The sequence below is a fragment of the Spinacia oleracea genome, chromosome 3 (genome assembly GCF_020520425.1).
Source record: "Spinacia oleracea cultivar Varoflay chromosome 3, BTI_SOV_V1, whole genome shotgun sequence".
NCBI lineage: Eukaryota > Viridiplantae > Streptophyta > Magnoliopsida > Caryophyllales > Amaranthaceae > Spinacia > Spinacia oleracea.
Window position 1 is genome coordinate 5,008,574 of NC_079489.1, and position 27,377 is coordinate 5,035,950.

General features: G+C 36.0%; 2 protein-coding genes across 5 annotated transcripts; both read right to left on the reverse strand.

The window, feature by feature from the left end:
- Positions 1–439: 439 nt before the first annotated feature.
- LOC110780273 (spermine synthase) lies at positions 440–5,946 on the reverse strand. 3 transcript variants are annotated; one of them, XM_021984705.2, is made up of 11 exons: positions 5,669–5,946; positions 4,873–5,121; positions 4,696–4,740; positions 4,370–4,446; positions 4,150–4,272; positions 3,548–3,652; positions 3,382–3,454; positions 3,211–3,282; positions 2,852–3,047; positions 1,604–1,733; positions 440–799 (listed from the first exon to the last, which is right to left on the reverse strand). In XM_021984705.2, exons 2-11 carry the CDS (start codon positions 5,057–5,059, stop codon positions 695–697), a joined length of 1,113 nt encoding a protein of 370 aa, XP_021840397.1. In that variant the 5' UTR covers positions 5,060–5,121; positions 5,669–5,946; the 3' UTR covers positions 440–694. The 3 variants fall into 3 exon arrangements, with proteins under 3 accessions (XP_021840397.1, XP_021840391.1, XP_056694390.1); XM_021984699.2 differs by having other exon boundaries at positions 4,873–5,093; positions 5,669–5,913; XM_056838412.1 differs by lacking the exon at positions 5,669–5,946 and having other exon boundaries at positions 4,884–5,073.
- Positions 5,947–14,243: 8,297 nt separating this feature from the next.
- Positions 14,244–18,102, reverse strand: LOC110780285 (protein phosphatase 2C 51). Of its 2 annotated transcripts, none has more exons than XM_021984713.2 (3): positions 17,352–18,102; positions 15,104–15,209; positions 14,244–14,767 (listed from the first exon to the last, which is right to left on the reverse strand). In XM_021984713.2, the coding sequence occupies exons 1-3, from the start codon at positions 18,048–18,050 to the stop codon at positions 14,481–14,483; spliced, it is 1,092 nt and encodes a 363-aa protein (XP_021840405.1). In that variant the 5' UTR covers positions 18,051–18,102; the 3' UTR covers positions 14,244–14,480. The 2 variants fall into 2 exon arrangements, with proteins under 2 accessions (XP_021840405.1, XP_021840400.1); XM_021984708.2 differs by having other exon boundaries at positions 14,244–14,806; positions 17,352–18,101.
- Between the last annotated feature and the right edge of the window lie 9,275 nt (positions 18,103–27,377).

Below are 27,377 nucleotides of genomic sequence, written 5' to 3' on the forward strand. Positions count from 1 at the left end.
AGTCAAATCGGTATATAGTGGAAAACATATTACTCGATATGTGGGTCACATTTGCATATTACACATATAATATGCATATTAGATGAATACATTTAAATAATTATATTCAAAACTTTATAATTATGCAGTATCTTTGGGATGTTCAGTTAAATATTTTGTAAAAAACTATTTATATTCCGTGCGTGCACGAGATCTAATCTAGTTTTTCCTAAACTTGTCTGAACTTAGCTAAAGAAATAAGTGAAAATAAGGTGAACAAATCAATACATTTTTTTGGCAAGAAAAAAAAAACAGAAGCTAATGTATAGCATAATTTGATAATTGTTAAACCTTTGTACCGAGTGCCTGAGACCTGAGTGCATGGACCTTGTAGTTGGCCATCGTTTGGCCTATTAGAGAAGAAACTCGGAAAATAGAGAGAAATTATCAACAAAGTAGATGAAATTAACAATTGCCAGGGATCGAGCTTTTTATTGATATTAATAGTAATATTCTTCTTATCAACAGATTCCAATCAGACAGAACCTAACCATTTTCATTTTCTTGAAACCAAAATAATTAGCTACTAATAATGTATCGTATGTGATCTTTTGAAACATGAACATATCGTAAGTTCGTAACTCAAAGAACACAACGTTATATATACTTGAATCCTGTCATGGGAATACTTTGATGTCCACTGCAACGTTCTGTTTTAAGAAACTCGAATTCCCTTGGTTGATGTAGAAGTAGAAGAATCGCGAAGAGAGCTGACAGCTCGCTTCAGAAATGGAGGGATGGAAAAAGCAGCAGTGTGAATCTGCATTTTATGAAATAAAACTCCAAGTTAGATAAAAGTAGAACAGTTTTTTAAAGCTCCAGAAACTTTGCAACAGAAGCAAAACAATAAGTCAGTAATGCTGATAACTTGACGTCAAAAAAAAAATTCTTGTAAGAAAATTCACATATGGCCATGAAAGTCCTCTGCAATCAGCCATGAAGCTAAGAAATAACAACACAGCAGAAAACTCATCTAACGTAATCAAGTGTGAGAATAAAGACGGTTAATGACATTTGATTTCTGGGAATTTTTATTCATGGAAATATGGTTTAGAATGACAGACATGTCTGATTATTCAACAAGATTAAACCGCATTCTAAAACCTTGGACAAGCTCCAAAGCTGTCATTAACAATGCTACGCACTAATTATAGAGCAGTCATAAATTCATAAACCAAATAAAACAAGATATTAAAACGTCATGAAGGTTGATTTGGTTGACTTGCATATGGCTATACAAAAAGGCATACACCCTCATTCCCTAATAAGTCATAAACTAATCAAAGTCAGTTTCAAAAAATGCTGATGTTTGATTTTACATACAGAAACATGGGTATACTGCATCAACCTCGAAAATCCTCCATTGAAATCTGGATAATAGCAGGAGCAAAGAAGAGTAGACACAAGAAAAAGGGCGCAGAAAGAAGGGAAATAATACATTCTTACATGTATGTATAGTGAACAGTTTATGGTAAATTCTCAAGACCAAATAGGGTCTTATTTCCATATCCAAAAGCAAAGGCAGATTGTTATGAGAGTACCAATGATAAAAAAAAACTCTTACCTCAGAGTTATAAAATCTAAGTTCTCTTCGGTGCATAACTGCTCCTTCTATCTTCTCAATTGGGTTGATTGGATTCAAAAAATCAACTGGTGGGCCCTCTGTTGAACAAAGGACGAATCCAATGACACCGCTGAAAGCAGAGAAGGTTGTCAGTCAATGATGACCTTTGGTAAAATGCACTTTAAATGCACATTTCAAATCCGCACTTCTTAAGGAGTAACAGCTAGTTAAGGTACAACTGTTCAAGCTCTATAAATAGATCAGATTTGTTAGAGGAAAGGTATGCCAATTAATTGCCAAATATTACTGGAGTTTATTGTAGTTTGTTTTACATTCTGGGAGAGATCAAATCTCTCAAAAGCTAATAACTATCATAAAAAATTGCTGTATTTCAATAGAATAATCAATCAAGCTTCATTTACTTTCTTTCATCTCAACTTTTCATCATTTGTCCAAAGATCAGTTGATTGTAAGCAACTTAGCATTATCAGATCAAATGAACAGAACAAAAGGAAACATCCAGAGTTTCATGGACACAAGAATAGATAATCAGGAGATCTGCAATCTATGTTGATTGATTATAGAGATTTACAATAAGTTTAATCGTTAGGCGGGAAAATGGAAAAATAAAATTACATAAGAATCTTACGGAGTACTTTCTTTACAGAAGTTGATTGTATAGTAAACGAAATGGACCACTGCTTTTCAGCCACAAACTGGCCAAATTTGGCACCAAAATGGTCAATTTGGACATGCATAATTGCACAAATCAAATTTCACCTTTCTTTGGTTGTAACGTTTTGCCATAGTTTAATCTTCTTCACTTTGTTTCCATCTCTTCCAGGAGATTAAGGATGTTGAGATGATTGTGTCACGGTGTGACCCACAAGTAGTGAAATTCAAAATCAAAGGAGATAGAGAGATAACAGTTTGGAGTAGAACAAGGTTTGCGAAGGAAATAAAGAAAAAATTGATATGGCAAGGTTTCGGTTCTGTTTCAATTTCCCTCAAAATATCAAAGCAAATGAGCTTAAGAAAAGGCAGGTCTTTAATATTAAGTTTTAGGCACTTGAGGGCTTTGCTAAAGAAAAGGGCGAAGTACCCAAAATGTCAGGGTCTCAAAGACGGAACAACCTACACAGATTTTTTTTTTCTTCTTTTTTTTCTTCGAAGGTGGAAATAAGATTGCAGAATTATACCAAGCTGATAGAAGAGGAACATAGACTTCAAGCATTAGGGCATATGTACCTTGGATAGGTAGGCACACTAGTCCATGCATAATGAACAGAACCCTTGAAAATGTCGCGACAAATCGAGAGCATATCCTCTATAAGATGAGTATGAAGCCACATACTCTCTGCCATGTTACATAGTACACCACCAGGCCTCATGGCTCTTGCCAATGTCTCAAAAAAGGGCTTCTCAACCAGTTCTTGGGCAGGACCTGTATGAAAAGTGCCAATAATCACTAAAAAATATTCGATACAAATCAACTGTGATATAACTAATTCAAAATGGAAAAGAAAAACAGAACTAAGACGTTCTTATAGTAATGAGCTAAAAAATGCACAATTGAATTCTTTAAGAGTTTAAGCCATACAACTTACCTACAGGATCTGAAGAATCAACAACTATGGCATCATATTTCCCTTCTGGAGATTTTCTCAGGAACTCCACCGCTGCCAAAAAAACAGAGAGATAGAAAAAAATATATGAATCGCCGTACCAATAAAAGCTAACAAAGCAAAAGGAAACAATGGTGTTGTCAAGAAACATACCATCACCAACATGAAGATTGACACGGGGGTCTTCAAACCCTAGAGCTAATTCAGGAAAATATTTCTTTGAAACCTGGATATAAAGGGGGAAAAGAACTGCTGTTCAATCTTCTGAAGTTCACACCGCAACTACTGAGGAAATTAATCTACAAAGTATGTCACTTACATCTATAACCATTTGATCAATCTCACAAATATCTATATGCTCCACAGAAGAATGGCGAGAAATCTCTCGGAGAACTCCACCATCACCACCACCTACTACTAGAACCTGCACCACCATGTCAACCAGAACAGTCATCTTGTGCACAGTGAAGCATTCGCTTCTGCAAGTAGCAATAGCGCACAGCACGTTGCTTTATAAAATACTCCCTTTCACAAAATGTGATAGGGGAAAGTGAAAATAGGAGGGGGGATTTTCCACTGAACAATTAGTGATGAAACATATTGGTTCCTTGCTTAAGCTGAACAAATGTCTCCTAAAAGGCCCAGTTATTCAGCATGAACATCAAAGCTAGTCAAACATTATGCATACAATGAAAGATCAGGGCCGCATACTATACAGTTCATGCTATTTTATCATTTCAACATTTCATCATTCATACCACAGCTTGTATGACACAAGTCAGATAAAATATCTCACCAATTAAGAGTTATGTTGGCATAATTTTTACAAATTTTCAAGTGAAATAATAAGACTTTTCCCCCACTATAATTGATGAATAAAAGAACAGCGTCAACTATAGACATATACAAAGAAATACTCACATTTTGGGGGGATTCAATGGAACAAAGGGGAAGATGTACTATCATCTCCTGGTATGCACATTCATCTTTCTCTGTTAGCTGAACAATGCCATCAAGAACTAGCACTTTCCCATAGTTTGATGACTGCAAACAGCCGTATGCCATATAGCATAAAATGAGACACATTTGAGACAAATTAAAAATATCACATGTAAGCAAATGAAAGCAAAAAGAGCTAAACCTCAAAGACAAGGACTTCTTGGTACAATGACTTATCCTGGAACAGAATCTTCTCCACTTTAATCGAGTGCGCTTCTCCTAAAAAAGCAGATTACAAGGCATTAGCTTAACTCACTATTAATTCATCTACTTATTAGTTATTACTCAGACCTTCAAATCATTCATGTAGTTGTTTTGTCAAGGGAGTAAAAGAACTTAAATCTAACAGCTAAGAACAGCAGCAAGTAAAAGAAGAACATACAAACACTTTTAACCCAAACAAATGTGATAAATTCATGGAGAGAAAAAGATCAAACAGTAGCATGATCACATTTAAATAATGCATACCCGGCCACATTGGATTGTTGTAGTAAAGCTGCTTCTCAGCTTTATCTGCCATAAACAAAATCAAAAACATAAAAACAATCAATAATTTGACAAACATAAATGCAACCAACAATCACATACAAGTAACTTGTTCAATCTCAGGAAAAAAAGAGATAAGTCAAATATTGGGATAATGACCAGAGGACGACCGAGGTTCCGAAAACCACCCAGAAACAACAGTTGAATGGCATTTGGCATCAGATTCAGGGACAGAAGCTCTAGCCTTGAGGCAACAAGAAGGGATTTCTTTGTCTACACCATTCTCATTCACCTTCCCATCCATAATCTTCTGGCATTCCAAACCTCTTCCTGCGCCGGCTTCCATGGATTATTCTCTTCTTCTCCTGTGTCTCCAGTCTCTAAAACATACGCCCAAAACTCCTCAATCTATAATCACAATATAATGCTATAAAGCTCTCTTTACATAAGAACCCATCACTAATCATTCATCATTAATTTATAGTAATTATCAAAACTAAGAACTTTCCTGGAAGAAATATGTAAACTGTAGTACTCCGTATAATTTACAGACAAAAAAAGGTAACTAAAATCAATAAATATTCAGAAAAAAGCTAGAGTATAATTTTGAACTGAATCTTAGAACAATATACTTTTTTACCCAAATATATTAAACTTTCTCAAATTTGGTAACACTCAAAAAGGCATATGGAATTAAAATATCCCAGCTTAAACTAAACATTAATAACAACTATTGACGCCGTGATTTTGTAATAATAATTCCTAAACTGAATTAGATTCTTTCTTCTTTTTTTCTGGAAGAGCTAGGGTTTAACAAATGTTGGAACCTCAAAATTATATTAATTCAAAGAAAACCCCAATAAATTAAGGGAAAACCCCAGAAGATAAAAATCGGAATGCAAGCAGCTTATTTACAGAAAGTAGAAAAAATGGAGGAGAGAGTAAAAGACAATACCCTGCTATTGACGATTCTGGGTTCGTCAACTACCTTCTCCTTCGAATTGAAATGGGTATCAGAAATTGAGCGGGAAAAAAAGTTGGAAATCAATGAAAATATACAAAGGAAAACAAATTAAAAGGGTTCTTTTGTGTATTAATTTCTTCCACTCTCGTTGAAATTGTAATTTCTGGACTTTTTTTTATGGATTTTGGCAGGTTCTAGAAATTTGGTAAAATGGGAATGGTGGTGTGTTCTTTTTTTTTTTTTAATAGGAGCAATTTATTTCAAAAACAAAATTAAAAGAAAAATCATGTACGGACTAAAGCTGTAGGACAGGAGACAGGACAGTAGGAGCATATTATTTTCCTTTTTTCTTTTTTGGAGTGAAGGACGCCGGAGGCCGGAGGCCGGTGGCCGGTAGGCGGCCTATCTAACAAGTAACAACTAACAACTAACAACCGGGTATGATCCGAAAGAGGTTCCAATCGAAGAAGTGTGTCTAGATATGACGGGATGCAGCTAGAGTTAGACGCACTTTGATTTGGTAGGGCATTTTATATTACGGAGTAACTATTAAAGAAGTAAGAAGGATATAGTCGCAATACTCGTGTAGTTGCTCCATTATCCCTGAAAGAAAATCATATATTTTCTCCGTTACGTAAATATCGCACCATTTAATTTTTACACTATTTACACTGCGACTTTGACCATTTTATGTGATTTATACGTAAGAAAATTGTAGTCACGTGGGGTAATGTTATATTTGTGTCGATATATATTTTCTAAATTTCAATTTTTATAATTTTTACTTACACGGGATTTGAGATATTAAATGTCAAAGTAATGTGTTAGAGTAGTAAAAGTCAACCATAGTGCGATATTTATGGAACGGTGGAAGTATACAATATAGAACCTTTAGTCTAGAATCTTCCAATTGTGTTAGATGATTACTCCGAGATTAAAAAAAATTACAGACGAATGTTAAGTGTATACTAAGTCACATGTTCAAATCTGCTTTCCCCATTTATAATTGTAATGTATACGTGGCTCATTCAGTCATTTGCTCCAAAAAAAAATCTTCACCTTTGCCTATCTCCTTTTTCATTTTTTTTTAATTTGCTAGTTTATTACTACCTCCGTTTCTGAAAGTTCTTTACGCTTTGGAAAATGTGTCCAAAGTATAAAAACTTTTACCATCAATTCTCACTATCATATACATCAAAACGTTACATGTAAGATCTTGTCAGATTGGTCTCGGTATGTATTTTCAGAATATCAAATTTTTATAATTTTTTCACATACGAAATTGGATATATTAGTAGTTAAATATTGCATTGGAGTTCGTGCAAATAGTAACTGTAAAAATTTTTTAAAACGGAGGAAGTATAACCTTCCCGCTAGCCACATGTTACAAACCTATATACCCCATTTTAACATGCTACTTCCTCTGTCTTTTAATACTCGCAACGTTTGTTAGTTTGTCACGCATGCCAATGCACAACTTTGATCATTTATATCTTAAATTCTCTTTATGCAAAAATTATAAAAAGTTGATATTTTGAAAGTACACATTGAGACGAATCTAACAAGATCTCACATGACTATGTTTTATCTTATACAAAAAACACTACGAATAGTCAAAGTAGATTATATGAATAGTGGCAAAAGTCCAAACGTTGCGAGTATTAAAAGACGGAGGAAGTATAATTTACAAGGCGGCCCTTTACTCGCTTTCCATTATCACCGAATATACCTAGCCAGTAAGTATGTGTAGTCTCTATTTTAGTAGTTAGGATATATAAGATGACAGTTGGTGTCTAAGATTTTTCGTTTGTGCTAATTAAAAGGACATAACAACTACTCCATACTACATAACATGTAACATCGATCCCAAATTTCAAAGCATAAATTATGTTAAAAAAAACACAATAATTAAAGAGGGGTGAAAAGGGAGGTGGGAATTGAAGGCACAACAATAGAAGCAACACAAAGTTTGATTGGAAAGTGATAAATCCAAGGAAAATTTTACTTCTTCCAAGGAAATCCACATTTTTATAGTTGATTTCCTTGGAAGAAGTGAAATTCTTCCTTGGATTTATCATTTCCCAGTTTGATTCCACCATATCATAACTTCTTTATTTGAAAAGAAGTAAATTTGAACTTTCTATATTTGACTATTTCTAATTTTATACAACTCTCTTTTCATCCCATGATCAATTTTTACCTTTATACGTGTCTTATTCTCATAAGCAAAGCATACAACACTTGGCAAATTCTTCAATAAAAGGATAGTTATGACCTTTATGCTTTTCACATTTAACATCGTCATGCTTTTACAAATTTAAAATTAAATCATTCTCACGCTTACATAGATTTGTACTATAAAATTATTAATTGGTCCTTTTGTCCAATTCTTTTGAATTTGATTTCTGATTAATTCAGATCCATTAAATTTAGGTTAATTCAATTCAGTTAGGATTAACTTAGCCATATAGAAGTAAATTAAACTTGGTAGATACGAAGGACACCTTCCATTTTATATTGAACTTTTTTGTCGCGACTGTGCATATTCGTCAATTTGTATCTTTGATCATTAATGTCTTTAGTTTTGTATTAGTAAAAAAAATAAAAATTTAATAATGTTAAAAAGCTCATTGAGACGAGTCAAATAAAACCTCTGATGATATTGAGAATGAGAGTGGTATATTTTTTTTAAAATGGTGATTAGTTGTAGGATTCTAAACATGAATAACACCAAGAAACAAAAGGAGTAATAAATACCATGTCTTGAGTATTGTCCCCTTAAAACTTTACCAACTAAATTACTTAGGCCTAGTAAAAATAAGTTCAGATAAGTTCAAATAAGATAAGTTCGGGAAAAATAAGGGTTGACCAAGTACAAATTATAACTAAAATAAATTTTAATAAATTCTGTTAAGTTCAGATAAGATCAGATAAAATAAATTCAGAAAAAATAAGTGAAAATCCGGTGAATAAAACGGACCATTTAACCTCCATGGATCACAATAATGATTTAAACGAACATTGGGCTTGAAGGAACGGAAGAAAGGAGTGGTTATTAAAATTGCATGGCATTTTGCCGGTGAAGAATGATTGCAGTGACAAAATCGTTAAGGTGCAGTGGGCCAGTGGCGACGAGGACGGATAATATCCACACTTCCAAATCCACGTTTTTCAAGTGTTTGGGCTTAACCATTTCTAGACAAAAATATTTAGGGTTGTAAAATCGGATCTTGGATCGGGTCGGATTAATCGAACCACGTTTTGTGCGGGGTTAATGTATACAAATATACTGAACGCGTTAAACTTATTTTTCGAGTCATATTCGGCTCTGCCGATATCGGTTGGAACGGTCAGTTTTTAACAGCCCTTAAAATATAATATACACAAACTAATCTATATTATAGGTCAAACAACAAAGCTTTTACCACTAAGCTATTACATGTTTGATGTTATCATTGCTAAATAATAATACTAGTACTATGTAATATACTATATAAGTAAATGTAAATGTTGTTTATGTAGTAACGTTAACCCTGGTTATCACCCGGCCCAAAATCTAGTTGATAGTTATATTAAGATAGAATAAATTGAATATTTCATAGCCACTCGATCACCTAATATGTCAATTTGGCCCCATTAATGTTAATGTTATTTGGTAGATGAGTGATAATTCTTGTGACCCTTGACTTTTAGTGATCACAAAACCATGCTTAACATGTGCTTTATTAAATGTTAAAATCCCACAATCTTTCACCATCAAACAAGATAAGCTTCCTGGCTAATCAATGAATGAATGGCTTGAGTAACACAAACATCGGTGAGAATACAATGCCCCCGAAAATCTAAGGGTTTCTCTAGGTTTGTCCACGGAGGGTGAGTCGTTAAATTAATCTCCACACATTTATTTGTGTAAATTCTTGTAAATGATCATGTGACATTTATTTATCTGTGAGACCACATGTCATGTTACATGTTTCCTATTCATCTTGTATATATACTTTAATTTCCAAACGATCAGACAATTATGTAAGTGTAAGACGGTCTGATAAAAGACTAAAAAAAAACTATAATCATTGTCAAAGTAAAGACTAATCAAAAGACAAATGCGGTAATGACGGAAGCAAGTGTAAAGTGTTCTCTTATTCCACTCACACATTCCACATATCATGCTATAGAATATAGATTGAAAGCAAAGTTAACTTATCAAAATTAAAGTACAATTAACAGTTGTATACTTTTAATTATTCAATAATTAAAATAACTTTATTTAGTTATTTTTATAATGAGTTAATTTATTTATTTAACTAATGAGTTAATTTATTTAGATCAAATAGTCGTTTACTTTGTATTACATAGTAATTTATCAACTTTGCTTAATATTGGGGTTAGAAACTTAGAATGTATAATTTAAGGTTATAGGTTACAACACACGGATGAGACTAAAATTGTATCAATCACTTTATAGATCGAATTATATCATATTTTTTCAACAACCCATGACAAAACACGATTTTATTTTACTTCAATAAAAAAATCTTTTTAATAAATTATTGTGAAACAAAAACATAAAAAGTATTTCATATTCAGTACATTGCAAGAGACCTAACCTTATCATCTACTCCCTCCGTATTTTTTTAAGAGATACACTTGTCTTTTCCAACCGTATTTATTTAAGAGATACACTTGCCATTTTTAGTAACTTATCAACCCCACCATCTAATTAAATAATACATCTAATATACCCTATCACCCACCATCCTATTAAACAAATATTTTCATAAACCCACCCCACCCTCCACCCACCAAAATGACATGGTCCCCACATATTTAATTATTAAAATATCTATCCAACCCCACTTGCTTTATGATTTTATTTCATTCAATTATTCTTTTTAATGCCCGTGCCCGGCCAAGTGTATCTCTTAAAAAAAATACGGAGGGAGTAATCATTTTTATTATCTCGAAGCTGTTGTATTTTATCAATTTTATAAGTGTCTAACCCTGCTTCGTTTGAATTCTTTATTTCCTCGTATAAAAATCAGAAAAAACATGTAGAAATATTAAAAAAAATGGAGTTGAAAAAAGACATAGAAAAATGAATGATTAAAAAAGAGGTGTGTGTTCGAATCACATTCTTGAATTGCTGAGTTGGCCATCCTTCCAAAAAGCCGTGGTTCTTGTTATTCTTAAAATAAAAGTACTTAGATCGATCAATAATTAGGTCTATTTTAGTTAATTTTGGTATGCCATGCTTTCTTAATCAATTGTTTATTATTTATACTAATCTAGTAATCTTCAATATAATATATAGTGAAGACCAGTCAAAAGTCGCACTACATTGTATCGTAAATTTGTAATTACAATAATCATCTAACCAATAGTCTTGGCATACTACTTGCTAAATTCATTTCTAACTGATAGGTCTGGGATTCGAATCCGAATCTTTGAAAATAAAAATAAATCATTGATCAACGTTTTACTCTTAATTAAAGTATGCGGGACTAGAGAGTTAGTCACTACTATTAGCGGTGAACACGACCTTAATTATACACCAAAAAAAAACACTAATCATCCCTAACGTGTCACGCGAATATGGTTATCATGCATGTTTATGATTAAATTTCAACGTATTTAGCATTAATAGTATTTCAAAAACTTGAATATATGGGTCGATTTGTTAAAAGAACTAAGGATTCGTCAATCGTCAAATGTAGTTGGGAAATACGGGGTGTAACACTACGTAGTTGTATTGTACTCCCTCCGTTCCATAATGTTCCTCACTTTTCCATTATGCACTACTTTGACCATTATTAATTTTAATTTTGTATTAGTAAAAATTATAAAAAAATTATATTTAGAAAATTTATATTGAAAACGAATTCAATGATATTCCACAAATTAACATTTATACTCTTAATCATACTATTAATTACGGTCAAAGTTTTTAAACTTTGACCATATGAATATATACAAGAATTTGTATCTTTAACGACAACCTAATTACGACGGGTCAAAAATCCCGTCGCAAAAGCCTTTTGCGACGGGTCTAACAACCAAACAATGACGGGAAAAACCGTCGCAAACGTCTTTTACGACGGGTTTACGACGGATTTACGACGGGATTTCTATTAACGACGACCCCTTTTATGACGGGTTTGCGACAGGAAATCCCGTCGTTAATCAACGATTATTGGCCTTTCGCGACGGGATTTCCCGTCGTTAATAGTACAATTTCTTGTAGTGATAGTAAACATGAGGAACATTATGGAACAGAGGGAGTACTACACATATTTGTATGCAACAAGTTATTTACCCTTTATTAAGTTAAACTAAACCCTTTAGCAATGTTCAAATTTGAGTAAACTAAACATGATGAAAGAAAACCTGGAGGAAGTAGCATTACATAAGTTTTCTCCGCAAGAAAAGTGTCTCCTGTCAAATATAATGTCTCTTTGGTGTCACTATTTATTATCGTAAGTCCGCCTCATTTAAAGATAATCTGTTATAACTACTTCTTTCGTTCCCTTTTAGTTAAAACTTTTGACTTTCAGTTTGTCAGCGCATATCTTTGACCATTTTTTTTGATAAGTAAATATTATTATGATTTGATATTGTAAACTATACATTTGGAATTTTGATCAAAATTTAAAAAATTATATAAATAGTATCAAAACAAAAACATAGCAACTAAAAGAGAACGAATGAAGTACTCCTATATTCCTTTATGATCTTCCTATTTGGGGTTTTGGTTGGAAATTAAAAAATTGGAATCTTGTAATGATTGGGAGTAAAAATAATGTTTGAGTGTAAGAGAAAATAATGAAGAAATGAAGGAAAATAATGAAGAAATGAATGAGAGAGAATATATTTTTAATAAAGTAATAAAAAAAAACATAAAAGTGGGGTTGAGTGGGTAAATGGGAAAATGTGAATGAATTAAATAAGAGATGATGGAGAAATTTGTAAAGATTCTTAGTTATTTTTGGTACTCCATTCGTCCGTTAATACTCGGTCTGTTTTGACTTTTTGCACTATTCACATAATTCACTTGACCCTATTTTATCTCTAGTATATGAAAACAAATGTTGTATATAATATATTGTTGGATTCATCTTAATATATATTTTCAAAATATTAATATTTTTACAAGTTTTTATAATATGTAGTTAAAGAAATTGGTGGTCAAAGTTATGCATTGGCAAGCGTGTCCGGTCAAAACAGATCGAGTATTAACGGACAGAGTGAGTAATCAGAAAGATAAAAAAGGGTATTTTGGTCAAAAAATATGTCCAGAAATAGAAACAAGAAGATCAAATAGAAATGCTATTTATGGAAATAGGAAAGTCATTTAGGAGCGGAGGGAGTATAATTTTGCAGGATAGAAAAGTAAATGGTTGGCCCACGAAACTTCAATATAGGGACCAATATATTAGAGTTTTCTTAACAATAGGCAATAGCCCGTATCAATTATAGATTTTATAGCTGTACCGAATCCCGCAAGAGACCACAAATCTCAATCAACATTGGCCCAACGACGACTTTCAAATAGCACAATTTTTTTTGGAACAAACAGTCCCATTTTAAAGAATTAACGGCCCAATCTAGTACAAAATGGATGATTTCAGGCTTTCAGCAAATATTATTTTCCAGATAGGCGAAACCTTCGCCCAAGGGCGTCTCCACCGCCCGACCACTCGAGTATTATAAATTAGTCGCAAGTCGCAACATATGCATCAATTAGCCAGCTAACGTTGTTGGTTATAGGGAAATTTGGTACTCCATATTGCTGTAGGGGTTTCCGATGATCGACGAATTTAGTGTTGGTACGGTGGTTCCGATAGTAGGCGACTACCACAAATGGCGGTAAGAGTAAAAAACACACGTACTCCCTCTGTTCCTTTAAGTTTTTCCTATTTGAGGTTTGGGGTAAAAATTAAGATAATGGAATCTAGTAAAAATTATTTTCCAAATAGGCGAAACCCTCGTATTGTAAGTTAGTCGCAACATGTGCATCAATTGGCAAGCAAACATTATTGATAGGGAAATTTGGTAATCCATATTCATATAGTGGTTTCCGATGATCGACGATTGTAGTATTGGTACGGCGGTTCCGGTGGTTGGCGACTACCACAAGTCGCGGTAAGAGCAGAAACACGCGTAATAAGATGCATATTCTATTTATTTATTTTTACCCATAGAACACTCGGTTTACCGAAACTTAGCTCAGACTATATACAGAACTGACCTGGATTGCACACCTTACTCATATGGAAAACAACATACTCGAACCGAGACATCTCTTAACTGGCATCAAAATACTTACCACTTGAAAAGACACATTTTATACACACACCAAGGTCACCAACTATTTCATTTATTAATTAAACACTAAATTTGGTTTTTACCATTTACAGTCTTGAAAGAATCAAATTTGTTCAACTACCTTACCTCAATCCTGATTCTGCAATGAACTACTCCGTACTACATTTAACACTTTTAGTAAACAATTATCGCGTTAACTAATCAACATTTTAGTATTAGTAAACATAAACAACAATCTGCTTAATTAACTAATCCACATTTAGTATTATAGTAATAATCTTTCCGACACGATATCTTTAATCTTTATAGAAGAATCGATCACCTGTCGAATGTTTTCACAATTTCTGCTGTACAAGAAAACCTCCTTACAGAAAACAAAAATAAAAAAAGAATGTCAAAAATCAAGTCAATCCTTCTGGGCTGACTAAAACAGAAAGATACTTGGAGAAGAAGAAGAAGAAGAAAAATAAGCCCTTTTTTTTTATGAACAAGTTGATCTACTGTGTTTTTTTAAGTCTACAACTATTACACTGATATTATCCTTGCTTCCTTTGGCAATGGCTAATTCTGCTAGTAACACGGCGGCAACTTCAGCTCGATTACTGCTAATTTTGCAAATCTGGTTAAAAAACTCTTGCGATTTAATCCGGCCTGTTAGACAACGTCGTACCACTTGACACGCTATTTCGTTGGTGATTACGTCCCATAAACCGTCGCTTGCTAGGATCAAAAACTCGTCTGCTGCCGTTCTTTTGCTGATTGTTACCTCTGGAACAGATGACACATATGGTTTTAGATAATAGTCTCCTGGAAATCAAAACCCAAAAAGCTTATTTGTGAGAATCTCATATTTCTAAGAAAAGATCGTTAATTTTTGTAGCTTCGAATTGTATTAGCATTAGTTAGGCTCTGTTCTGTTCACTTTATTTCCACTTATTTTAGGAATAATAATGAATTTCATATAAGTTGAGAAAAAATAAGTGAAAATCAGAGGAATAGAACGCACACTTAAATACGTGAACCACAAAAAACCCTTGTAACGAGGCTAAAGTTCTATCATATGGAGTAGTAAAAAGGACCGATAGTGAAATGTGAATATCTTACCTATTGATCTTGAAGTAGCAAGAACTCCTAGCACTCGGTGGCCGTTCCAGTTGATCACGCGACCACCAGCGGCTTCAATTCTAGCGAGCTCGTCCGGTCGGTCAGGCTAAGAAAAAGATGAACGTTTAGTGTCGGAAGTTTTTACTACACCGGTTACACGGTAAAAGTAAAAGAAGAATGCAGAATTATCCACGATATTTTTTTACTAACTAGTATGGAGTATTGCCTTGGCAACAATGAATAATGCAATTCAATGATATGAGACTAAACAAAGACCTTAGAGCGGGGACCTTATCAAGCCAAATATCATGCAACAAAAGAGACATGCATAGTGATCATTTCATATACGTGGACGGTGGACGTAAATAATAAATTATCAAAATTGTACGAGACGATTAACTAGATTGTCAAAATCTTTCTTATTCTTTGCATTTACTTAAGCAGAGGCCATAAGGGGAAGGGGGGGAGGGGGGGACCGTATGTTATGATTGTTCTTGATTCGTGGTTAAGAACGCCCATATCTAGGGTTCGCCGTGATTTTATATGGATCACGACAAATCAACATTTAACAACAAATCTAGCTTTATCGTGATAATACCCACCTAAGGTTAGTGCTAAATGGGTCAAATGTACGAGAGCTTATTCGGATGACAAATGTTCGTTATTTACGCTTGACACTTCGGCAATATTTTTCTGGTCCACTGCCGGTGAATACGAGATTGTGCAAATCAGGGAGAGGACAAATGTAACACGGAGTATTAGTTTAATGAAGATACTCAACTCTAACTCAAAATCCTAATCTCACACGTAAACACCCATAATGAGGACGTGACCCATATATAATCTTTTAATGAGGATACTCTAATCTTCATCTTTACAAGTGAAGATTTGCTAAATCGCGGTCTGATTTCTTAAATAAAAGTGTAAAACCTAAATGTATTTCCCAAAACTAAGCTGGCAATATATGAATATGACTTTGATTCGCAAGATCGCATTCGTATACTGTCAATCATAACTCTTTTGTGGCAAAGCACATACATTGAAGTTTCAATCTAACCCACTTTTACCAATATGCTCAAAATGCTGATATCTAGGTAGTTAGCTAGCTTAGAATTAGATAACCAAAAACAACTTTGAAGTTCAACCTCTTTAGGTACACTCACCCTGTAATACGAAGCCTATTAGATCACGACTAATCCGGATTTGAGCCGGGAAAGGCCAATCAGGGTAATGGTAGTTCTCCTAACAACTGCTATTAACAATTGTTGCATCCCAAAAGAACTTAAAAGCTCAACCAAATTAATTTACATTTGAAGTTACTATATAGGTTTACTACAATATTATTCTTTTTTGGTTTATTGGATGATTCATATTCAGTGGATGTCAACTAACTTAGGTCGTGAAGTTTTGAAGGGTTGGTACCCAAAACCTGAGATCAAATCTCATCTACACTATTTGTCGGCTTGCCTTTTGCGACTCTCTCTGCACCGAGAAAATGATTCATATCCTATGTTATCTCTTCATTTTCCCACCAAACCTAGGAAATTACTCGTATTTCTAATCAAACAATACAAAATCTGAAAATCCCCCGAAAAATTCTCCAACAACTTATTTAAGTTCAAATCAGTTGAACAGTACGCACCCTAAATCAACCGATGATCTAGTAGTTAGGATCAACGATGTTCGAGGTTGAGAGTTCGATTCTTATCTTGCCTTCATGCCTTTCTTCAAACAAAGGGGGTAAAAAGCATATTTCACAGATTTTACCTTGTTTTCTACTGTGGTACATTTCTGTATATATATATATTTTTTTTTTTTGACAAGTGCTAAACAAAGTGGTACATTTCTGTATATCAAAGTAAAAGGCATCTAAATGTAATTAGACTTTTCAAGGTTCAAACCTCTTTGTTTTTCCAAGGTCCAGATTTTAAATCACAAAACAGACAATTACAATATCTAAAAACAAAAAATTGAATCGAATCTCGTCTACGTCATTTGTAGGGCCGATGCATCTCTTTCTACATAAAAAAACAAAAATCTAAAAACAAATAACTATAATAATGCTTAGCAATATATTGTGAGAAAAAGCTGCAAAAATTTATATAATTCACTTCCTAATTTAAAATGAGAAAAAAATAATCAGGAAATCAGTCCATCAAAATAATTCAAGAAAATTAACTTACAACAATAAAATAAAAAATAGTAACACTAAAAAATTAGTAAAATTAAAAATCTGGTATATTCATACCTTATGATCAAGTGACAAAGGAACAGCAACCCCATTTCGACAAATCACGGCCCTAGAATCACCACAATTAGCCACCACAACCTCCTCCTTCCCTACCACCGCCACCACCGCAGTAGACCCCACTGTCATCTCCTCCACCTTCTCAACACCGTCAATTCCACCACCCACTTCCTCATCCATCCTCGCAAAAGACTTTTCCATCACTTTCTCCCAATCAACAACCCCACCCCCACCACCACCCACCATATCAAAATCACAACCACCACCACCACCACCACCACCACCGTCCATCTCCTTCCGCCACGTGTCCCATTTCACAATCTCCTCCATTAGTATCGCATGCATCTGATCCCTACACGCTTCCGCCACGTGGCTTCCTCCGTGACCATCGTACACTCCGAAATAATCGTACTTTCTTAACTCCACTTCGATCAAATCTTTCTCCGTTGTTACCGCGTCTTCCATCTCTCTCCTCCTCCCCTTTACCGACACCGCCCCGTGTGGCCCGCACGTGCCGTACGTGATATTTTTATCATCATCGTCGTCGTCGTTAACGACGCCGTTTTGGCAAGTGGATTTCAGCCGTTGGATCTCCATCCTACGTCGACGAGTTGTCTTCGCTTTCTGAAGGTCCACCGTAGTTGTGTGCGCCGTCGAGGAGGAGATCCCCTCCGGCAACGAAACTTCCCTCAGTGTCATTTCAATTATTTTTTTGCCTTTAAAAAAATAAATGAGAAATATAAACCATTGTTCAATACGAAGTGAGGTTGTTATATATAAGAAAAAAAAGGTTAATTAAAAAAATGGAGTGAGATGAAATGTGAGCCGTTGGATTTACGATTGAGTTTGTCGCCACGTGCTTTATGATACGGCGGTCATTGCTGGGGAAGTGAACCCCAACAGCTGGATTAGCTGAGAAAAGACGTGGACGGTTGAGATTGAATAGGGGAAACACGTGGAGTGTTAATCTGACGGTTTTAATAGTGGGGAAAGAAAGTGTGGGACCCGTTAAGATTTGTGGGTTGAAAACGTGGCGATTGGGTAGTCGTGAGGATCTTTTGCTTCACCTCTGTTGAGAGAGTGTGGTTGCGTTTCAAGCCCAATTTTTTTAATTTATTTTACGAGAATTCTGCTGTAAATTCAGATTTTTCGGCCCATTTTATAGCCTTTTATAAATGTAGTCAATATGAATAAATTTGTACGATTGGTAAAAAAAATTAATGTCCATTTACATGGAAAGGAAATTTAATTCTAAACAACTATTTTTTATTCATAAATTTTAATTATCACAAATTTTATAGCCGATTAGGAATAGAGTATTAGAGAATAATATTAAGTGGAAATACAAATTTATGAAAATAAACGCAAAATTTGAGGTAAGAATTCATTATTACGACAGTATGATGTTATTTCGCCTTACCGTTTATTGCACTACATAGATTCATTATCATTCTCATTCCCATTCTCGCCGTTTATTACCAGTTATCATACAAGTCATTAAAAGCTTTATAGCTATGCTATTTATTTATTTGTGTTTTCCATTATTATTTTATCATTGATTTAATAACAATTAGTAAAACCACATTTCTAATCATTGGTTTTTATGGATTTCTCTATTTATAACGGTAACGTAAATATTTAGAACAGAGTAATGTACTACCTTCTTTTCAAAATAATCTTTACACTTTTTGTTTTAGTCTGTTTTATAACATTCTTTAGATTGTATTTTATACAATTGTGCAAGTTTCATTAGTACTATAAGCTACCTTAGGAAACACCAAGCTACAATGAAAAATTTCATTTCTTTATATGGTCCTTGTGGGAAAGAAATGAGTGAATGCATTTTCAATAATGTCACCTTCAATTGATTTAGATCTTCTTCAGAGCTAGCTCGACCTTCCAGGAATGGCATCTCAAACTGATCATGAACTCTCATCAACTAAAAGGTACTCCTCTCTCGATACTTTGTAGCGATTACTAAAATATAACTTTCTATCGAATGACCAACTCAACCAAAAAAGCTTAAACTAATGGTTGAAACCCCAAGATTAGTTTTATACTCTATCACTCCCCCTCACATGAAATCCATTTGAACTTTAAAGCGTGGATAAGTACAGACGACATCCTCATACCTGACGTGAAATATTCCACTTCGAAATGAGGGTAGATGAGATTTGAACCCAAAATGAAATTTGTGTCACGCTGACTCTGATGTCATACCAGAGTACCAACTCAACCAAAAACTTAAACTAATGGTTGAAGCCCAAAATTAGTTATATACTTTCAAGAGGAGGGTCTCGTAATGTAATATTTTCTTACCTTATATAAAATTAAAAGTAGGGTAATTGGTTTATCTTGCTTATACGTTTAAAATACTAACAAAAAAAGAAACACAAATAACGATAGAGTACCACCTATCTCTAAGATCAACTACCGTCTATCTCAAGAATAAAATATCAATCAAGATGGAATAATTGTTCTTTTAATTTTCCAAATGTTAAACGTTGACTGGTTAATTAAGTACAAACATGAATAATTTTTGCAAGCCACTGCAAAAAGTTATGTCTTGGCTAGATTAATTTCTTCCTCAACAACAAATGATCGATAAATCAACCTTTTTTTGTACTTAGCTTAGGGATTTTTATTACCACGATCCGTGAACCGTGAACATCAATTCTCTTTTCGGATTGTAATTAAATGCAAAGATCGTAATGAATGTTATAGACGAGAGTCGATCTCAAATCATATGTTTTATTTATGACTTCAGTTTATATAAACATTAGAACGTAAGAACGTGTATCAATATATACCAACTACAGAGTATTAAATTTGATTTTTTAATTTTATATAAAGAATTTTTTATTCTAAATTTCAAACAGAAATCTCATCTCTCTCTTTATATGCAAATTTACGCTTAATAGAATTTTCTTTTATTAAATATTTTTATCAAAAAATATATCATTTACACAGTACTCCGTAATAGTATATGTACGAGTTAACTATTACTACATACTATTATCGTTTTATTTTGAATCAGGTGATAATCGACGAGTTTAATTTATTCGTAATTAGTCTTATACACACTTGATACATGTAAGATTAGTGTTATAGCTTTATTTTGCATTTAAAGGTGACAATCAATGAGCTTGATTTATTCATAATCATAGTGAAAGAAATGTGAAGCTGCATAATGCAATATTACATCATTCTTTTAACACGTGGTCGGATTTTGAGAAAAGTTGTAATTTGGTCTGTCAAGTCCATGCCTTTGAACTACCATATTAATTTAAACAAACAAAATTTTAAAAAATATAAAAGGTAAAATGCGATGATAAACTGACACGAATGCCTTTCGGCATTTGCATTGTCTTTCGTTAGTTGAGTTACGTACGTTAGTTAAATGGTCATATTAATTAGGTAACATCATACCAACATAAGTTGGTGGAGTTAGTGGGGAACTCATCTTGTGACTTGGAGGTCACAAGTTCGAGCCCCATCAACTGTGAAATGCTTAGGAGTGGCTCAAGCGATGACCTGCGGAGCTGGGCTGGTTAACCTGTGCTAGGTGCTGGTTCAGTTAGGGTCCCTTCTTCTTACCTATCAAAAAAAATTAGGTAACATCATGTATTATCGTTGTACTTTTAGACCATTCAAAAACTATAATTAATATTTGTCAAATATTGTGTAATCTCGTATCATTCTCATTAATAACATACGTATATATAGTACAACTCAGTTACCTAAACCCTAGGTACACATTAGGTAACTCACCATAGTTAGGACTCTACAGAATATTCACAGAATAATATCTAATATCTTAACATATCTTAACATCCCCCCTCAAGGTGGAGCATGTAGATCTCGAATGCCCATCTTGTTCAAAAAAAACTCAAATTGCGCCTTCCCCAACGCTTTGGTGAAGATATCTGCTAACTGAACCTTCGTCGACACGTACGACGGACTGATGATCCCTTCCTTGATTGCATCTCGAATGAAATGACAATCTGACTCGATGTGTTTTGTCCTTTCATGGAACACCGGATTCTGTGCAATATGCAACGCAGACTGACTGTCGCAATACATCCTCATGCCTTGGTCGTGTGTCACCCCCAAGTCGCGTAGTAGTTGTTTCAACCACTTCAACTCACACGTCAGAGCTGCCATCGACCGATATTCTGCCTCAGCAGACGACCGAGAAACAGTATGCTGTTTCTTGGTCTTCCAAGAAACTGGCGACATACCAAGTGACACAAACCATCCAGTCACCGACCGACGCGTCATTGGACACCCTGCCCAATCCGAGTCGCACCACCCCTCCAACTGCAACGCACTGTCCGACCGAAGTAGTATACCTTGGCCCGGACACTTCTTCAAATATCTCACTACTCGCAAAGCTGCTTCCCAATGTGCCTCCTTTGGTGCTTGCATAAATTGAGATAGGACATGTACAGAGTAGGCAACGTCTGGTCGCGTGACCGCCAAATAAACCAGACGTCCGATCAGACGCCTATACTGCTCACCGTCCGACAGGTCTGGCCCGTCTGCCAATGCCAACCTATGATTCTGTTCCATGGGAAAGTCCACAGGCTTTGCTCCCAACAATCCGGCCTCTGAGATGATGTCGAGGGCATATTTTCTCTGACATACATAGAACCCTTGACTACTTCGTGCCACCTCTAACCCAAGGAAGTACTTCAGAGCCCCGAGGTCTTTCATTTTAAAACACTCCTTCAAGTATGCCTTAAAACTCTCAAGCGCAAACTTGTTATTGCCCGCGATAATCATGTCGTCCACATAAATGAGCACACTCAGCTGCAACGTACCTTTAGACAGAGTAAAGAGCGAATAATCGGACAGCGACTGTCGAAATCCATAGTGCGTCAATGCCGTCGACAACTTCTGGAACCAACATCTAGGTGCTTGTTTCAACCCATACAACGACTTTCTCATTCGACACACTTTGTCAGAGTGATTCTTCTGGAATCCAGGAGGAATCTTCATATAGATCTCTTCCTCCAAGTCACCGTGCAAGAACGCATTGTGGACGTCCATCTGATGCACGTCCCACTGTTTGACAGCTGCGACAGCTAGGAAAGTTCGAACTGTCGCCATCTTCGCGACGGGAGCAAATGTCTCATTATAATCCAACCCTTCCTCCTGATGATTCCCTAAACATACCAATCGAGCCTTCAGTCTCAATAAATTCCCATCCTCATCACGCTTCTCAGTATACACCCATTTACTCCCCAGTGCTTTCTTCCCTTCCGGTAAATTTTCCAACGTCCATGTCCCCTGTTCCTCCAACGCGTCGATTTCAGCAGCCATTGCCTGACGCCACCCCTCATGCTGCATCGCTTGTTTAAAACTCTTAGGAACTTGCCCTTCTTGCAATGCTGCTATATAATGCCTGTGCTTTGACGAAAAACGCTCATAATTAACAAAATATGTGATAGGATAAGGAGTACCTGAGAGTGATGACGCCGTAGGTGTTTTGTCGGAAGTACTATATTTTTCCCGTATTGTATGTATCACACAGTCTTTCAGCTTTGTCGACGGAAACTTCACACGCTTCCCCCTTCCTAACTCCGTATCCTCCACACACTGCCTTGTCTCACTCTCGTCACTACCCGTCGTCTCCTCTACACATGTCTGTGAGGAGACGACGTCTGAATCCACTCGACTAGGTGTTTCATGTTGTTGTTCCTCCCTCACAGGCGACGACACTCCCCTGTCGTCACCACTGGTCAATGACACCCCCTCATCAGCTCCCGGAAGCGACAACACTCCCTCAGTATCACCTGTAGGCGGCGACACCCCAGCAGTATCACATGCAGGCGACGACACGGTCTCAGGACCCGTAGTCCCACTCTCATCCAAACTCCAATGGTCAAGCCCCCCATGACCATCATGCACCGGTGGCAACACATCCGATTCATCTACAAAAGGAAACGTCCCTTCATGAAACTTGACATCCCGTGAGACGAAGAACTCATGTGTCTCTAGATCATAAAGTTGCCATCCCTTCCTGCCAAACGGATAACCCAAAAACACACATCGGCGACTCCGAGACTCAAACTTATCCCCTTTACACCGGAGATTATATGCATAACACAGACACCCAAACACGCGGATAGGCACATACGATGGTGGTTTACCAAACAACATCTCATAAGGTGTTTTATTGTCAAGGATCGGGGTAGGTGTACGGTTTATCAAGTAACAGGCGGCCAAAATACATTCCCCCCAAAATTTTATTGGAAGATTTCCTTGAAAACGTAACGCCCTCCCAACATTCAAAATATGTTGGTGTTTTCTCTCGACTCTCCCATTTTGTTGAGGCGTCCCAACACACGACGACTCAAACAGAATCCCATGTTGACGAAAATAATTTTGTAAGCAATTGAATTCAGTACCATTATCACTGCGTACTACTCGAAGGGATCTATTAAACTGACACTTAATCATGGCAACAAAATTAAGAAATGTCGATGCAACTTCCATTTTATTATTCAGTAAATAAATCCACACACCTCTAGAATAATCGTCAACAATGGTAAAAAAATACTTTGCCCCACAAGACGAGGGAGTCTTGTAGGGTCCCCATAAATCAAGATGAACCAATTCAAATGTGCGACTAGCACGACTAACACTAACCGGAAAACTCTCCCTACATTGTCTCGCCCGCGGACATACATCACAAATTGTTTTATTCTTCCTAATCTTATGACTCACATGAGGAAGTAACTGCAACACTTTTTCCGACGGATGCCCCATCCGTTGATGCCACAAGTCGACCACACACTCCACTGCTAGCACACGAACCTTTGGAGCCCCACGGAAAAAATATAGTCCTTCCTGTCGATCACCTACGCCAATCACCATCCTCGTCGAGCGGTCCTGAAGAACACACATTTTGTTAGTAAATTGAGCAGCACAATGTAATTCGTCACTTAATTGAGTTACAGAAATTAAATTGCAGTTCAATTTAGGCACAAATAGAACATTATCGAGCACGAAACCATCCTCCAAGACCACCGAACCATATTGGTTTGAATTTGCAGGTTGACCGTCCGGCAACACAACCTGTTGATTTCTTGATGTCTTGATATTTCTCAGGATTGAAATATCACCCGTCACATGACGTGATGCCCCACTGTCAACAATCCAACGTAAATCAAGATTACCTTGCAACTTGGTTGAAGGTCGTGACAAGATGTCAACTATTTGCTGGACTTGCTCCTTCGTCACCCCAACAAGCTCATGATTGGTTGTCGTCACTGCACCATGCGATCCGTCTCCACTCGTCACAATGGTTGTCGCCCCTCCTGTGGCATTGCTCACGGCATTGGCACGAGCGACACCACTGGTCGACGACGCTGCCCCGCGAGCTACTCTGCCTCCTCTAATCGACGTCCTGCCTCCTCGACCAGGCCCTCGTCCACCTCGTTTCTTCTCATCCCACCATTCAGGAAATCCAATCAGCTGATAACAAGTTTCTTCCTCATGACCCTCACGATTGCAATGACCACAAAATCTGCCACTGACATCTCCCGACCTCGATCGAGCCTTAGTCTCGACCTTGAACGCCATGACACTCTCCGGACCTCTCGCAGCCTTGGCGCGCATGGTCTCGGTATTCATAACCGTCTGGTACGCCTCGTCGAGTCCTGGCAACGGCGATCGTGCTAACAGTTGTGCACGAATGGCTTCATAGTGATCATCCAGGCCAATTAGGAAATAGTGCAGACGATCTTCATCGTGAATGTCCCCCACCTGCTTCGCTATATTACACGTACAACCCGCACATACACACCTGGGAACTCGTGCATACTGTACGTACTCCTTCCATACCTTCGACAAGCGGCCATAGTACTCCATGACGCCCTCAGACGTGCCCTGCTTGCAACCACTCAGAGCCATCTTAATATGGCAGACCCTGGTGCCCGACACGACGCAGTACCGCGTCCTCAAATGACTCCACAACTCGTGAGCAATATCAAAGTCCTCCAGATTCGAACGCAAACTCTCGTCAATGGTGTTTGTGATCCAAGACACCACCATCGAATTGACCGCAATCCAATGTTTCATCTTCGTCTCGTCCGTAATGGGCTCCTTCACAGACCCATCAAGAAAACCAAATTTGAATTTTGAAATCATCGAGCGACGAACGGCTTTGGCCCATTCATCGTAGTTCGATGCTCCTCTCAGTTTCACAGGGGTGATAACAATACCGGGGCCGTCGCCTGACCCGAGATAGTAGTCTAGGTCGACGGCGGCGGCGATGACCTTTGGTGGTGCCTCCTCATCGGAACTCATGGTGATACTTAAGGAATTGTTAACTCCTAATCTCAATACTCAACAAGCGAAGAAAGTCGCTGTTCTCAATACTCGGCTACACTCTCTCAAATTTCTTGCGGAAAAAAAAAAATCTAGGGTTTTTAACCTAGGCTCATGATACCATGTCAAATATTGTGTAATCTCGTATCATTCTCATTAATAACATACGTATATATAGTACAACTCAGTTACCTAAACCCTAGGTACACATTAGGTAACTCACCATAGTTAGGACTCTACAGAATATTCACAGAATAATATCTAATATCTTAACATATCTTAACAATATTTGAGGGGTGGTGTCCGGTAAATATTATTGGTCAAGTCGAGTCTACGTCGGAAGAGAGACTGATCATATATAAATCTTATAGAGTTCCGTCCTAAAAATATTGGTGATAAGTGGAATATTCAGCTAATATTATATATTAATCAATTTACTGTAAGTGTTTCAATTCACATGTGAGTTAGTCATCAGAAAAATATCTAAAATTTATGATCGAATTTCGTCTAATTATTTATTGGCTTACCTTTTATATATTACTCTCAGCTTGTTATACCTAAAACAGAAAAAATAGATTATTTTCTTTATTTATTTTTACTAAAAACGTAAGCTACTTTATCAAAATAATAATAAATAGACGGAAGATCGAAACAATCAATTAAGATATTTCATATAATCATATTTATATAGTACTCCTTAAGCCAAAGCCTCATTAGTCATTACAAATAAATAGCTTGTTATCACTCATTTTGCGATGAGATAAACAGTCTCATCATTACATATATATTTTGAAACAAAATGAAAAAGACATATTCCGTAGATTGGAACAATGAATCATGCAAATCATAGGATATTATTTTGGTTACTACGAAGTACGTGCCATAAGATATTTCTCATACAAATAAAGAAAAGATACGTACAGAATATCTTTATTCCTATTAAACTCTAAAAACGGTTATGGTCGTGTCTCGTGTTAAGCCAGTGTATTTTAGATTTAAATAAGTCTCAAATCACGAGTTTCGTGTCATGCAATGTCAAAAAAATAAAAAATAAAAAATAAAGTGCGGCCCAAGCTCATTATCCTTGTGTCTTGCTTATGTACCCAATTAAGCTTAATTTCCTAAATATGACGTGTACGGGAGAGGTTGGCAATTGACGGTTAGTTGTTGGCTATTTCATTAGTCTTTTTTGATCGAGTGTTTGACTGTAGATTTTCTAAAATGTACGTAGTATTCGATAAGCTTAATGTTGGATACTAATTGTTTCATACAAATTTACCTTTAAGGGTCGATAACATGGTAGAAATGACCAATGAGGGATAAAAATGTATTTAGCCAAAATGAAAAGCCAACACCAACATAAACAACTAGTGTGACTAACTTTTGGATTTTGGCAAAAAATCGGATTTTAAACCAAAGAGAAAGTCATTTACCAAACACCTATATATATTCCTGTTTGACCGAATGAAAAAACCAAAACTTGACTAAAAAATAATTAAAAACTCATTACCAAACACCCCTTGTCGTACAGGGTCATATCATGCCACGACTTATCGTGCATTTTCAACGTGCGGCTCAAGTAGTAGATGTCAACTACCTTAATTGGTAAAATCTTGAGGGGTGGTATCTAAGACCTGAGATCGACTCCCGTCTACATCAATTATCGGCTTCCGCTTTGTGGCTCTCTCT

Bases quoted from the DNA above. Each gene is read 5' to 3' on its own strand.
- LOC110780285 (XM_021984708.2), bottom strand. From the start codon at position 18,050: ATGACACTGAGGGAAGTTTCGTTGCCGGAGGGGATCTCCTCCTCGACG. The intron at 15,210-17,351 runs GTATGAATATAC...TCTTTTTCTTAG, and splicing joins CTTTGTCACTTGATCATAAG to CCTGACCGACCGGACGAGCT. The intron at 14,807-15,103 runs GTAAGATATTCA...TTTGATTTCCAG, and splicing joins TGCTACTTCAAGATCAATAG to GAGACTATTATCTAAAACCA.
- LOC110780273 (XM_021984705.2), bottom strand. From the start codon at position 5,059: ATGGAAGCCGGCGCAGGAAGAGGTTTGGAATGCCAGAAGATTATGGAT. The intron at 3,048-3,210 runs GTAAGTTGTATG...CTTTTCATACAG, and splicing joins TGATTCTTCAGATCCTGTAG to GTCCTGCCCAAGAACTGGTT. The intron at 800-1,603 runs GTAAGAGTTTTT...CATAAAATGCAG, and splicing joins TTAGATTTTATAACTCTGAG to ATTCACACTGCTGCTTTTTC.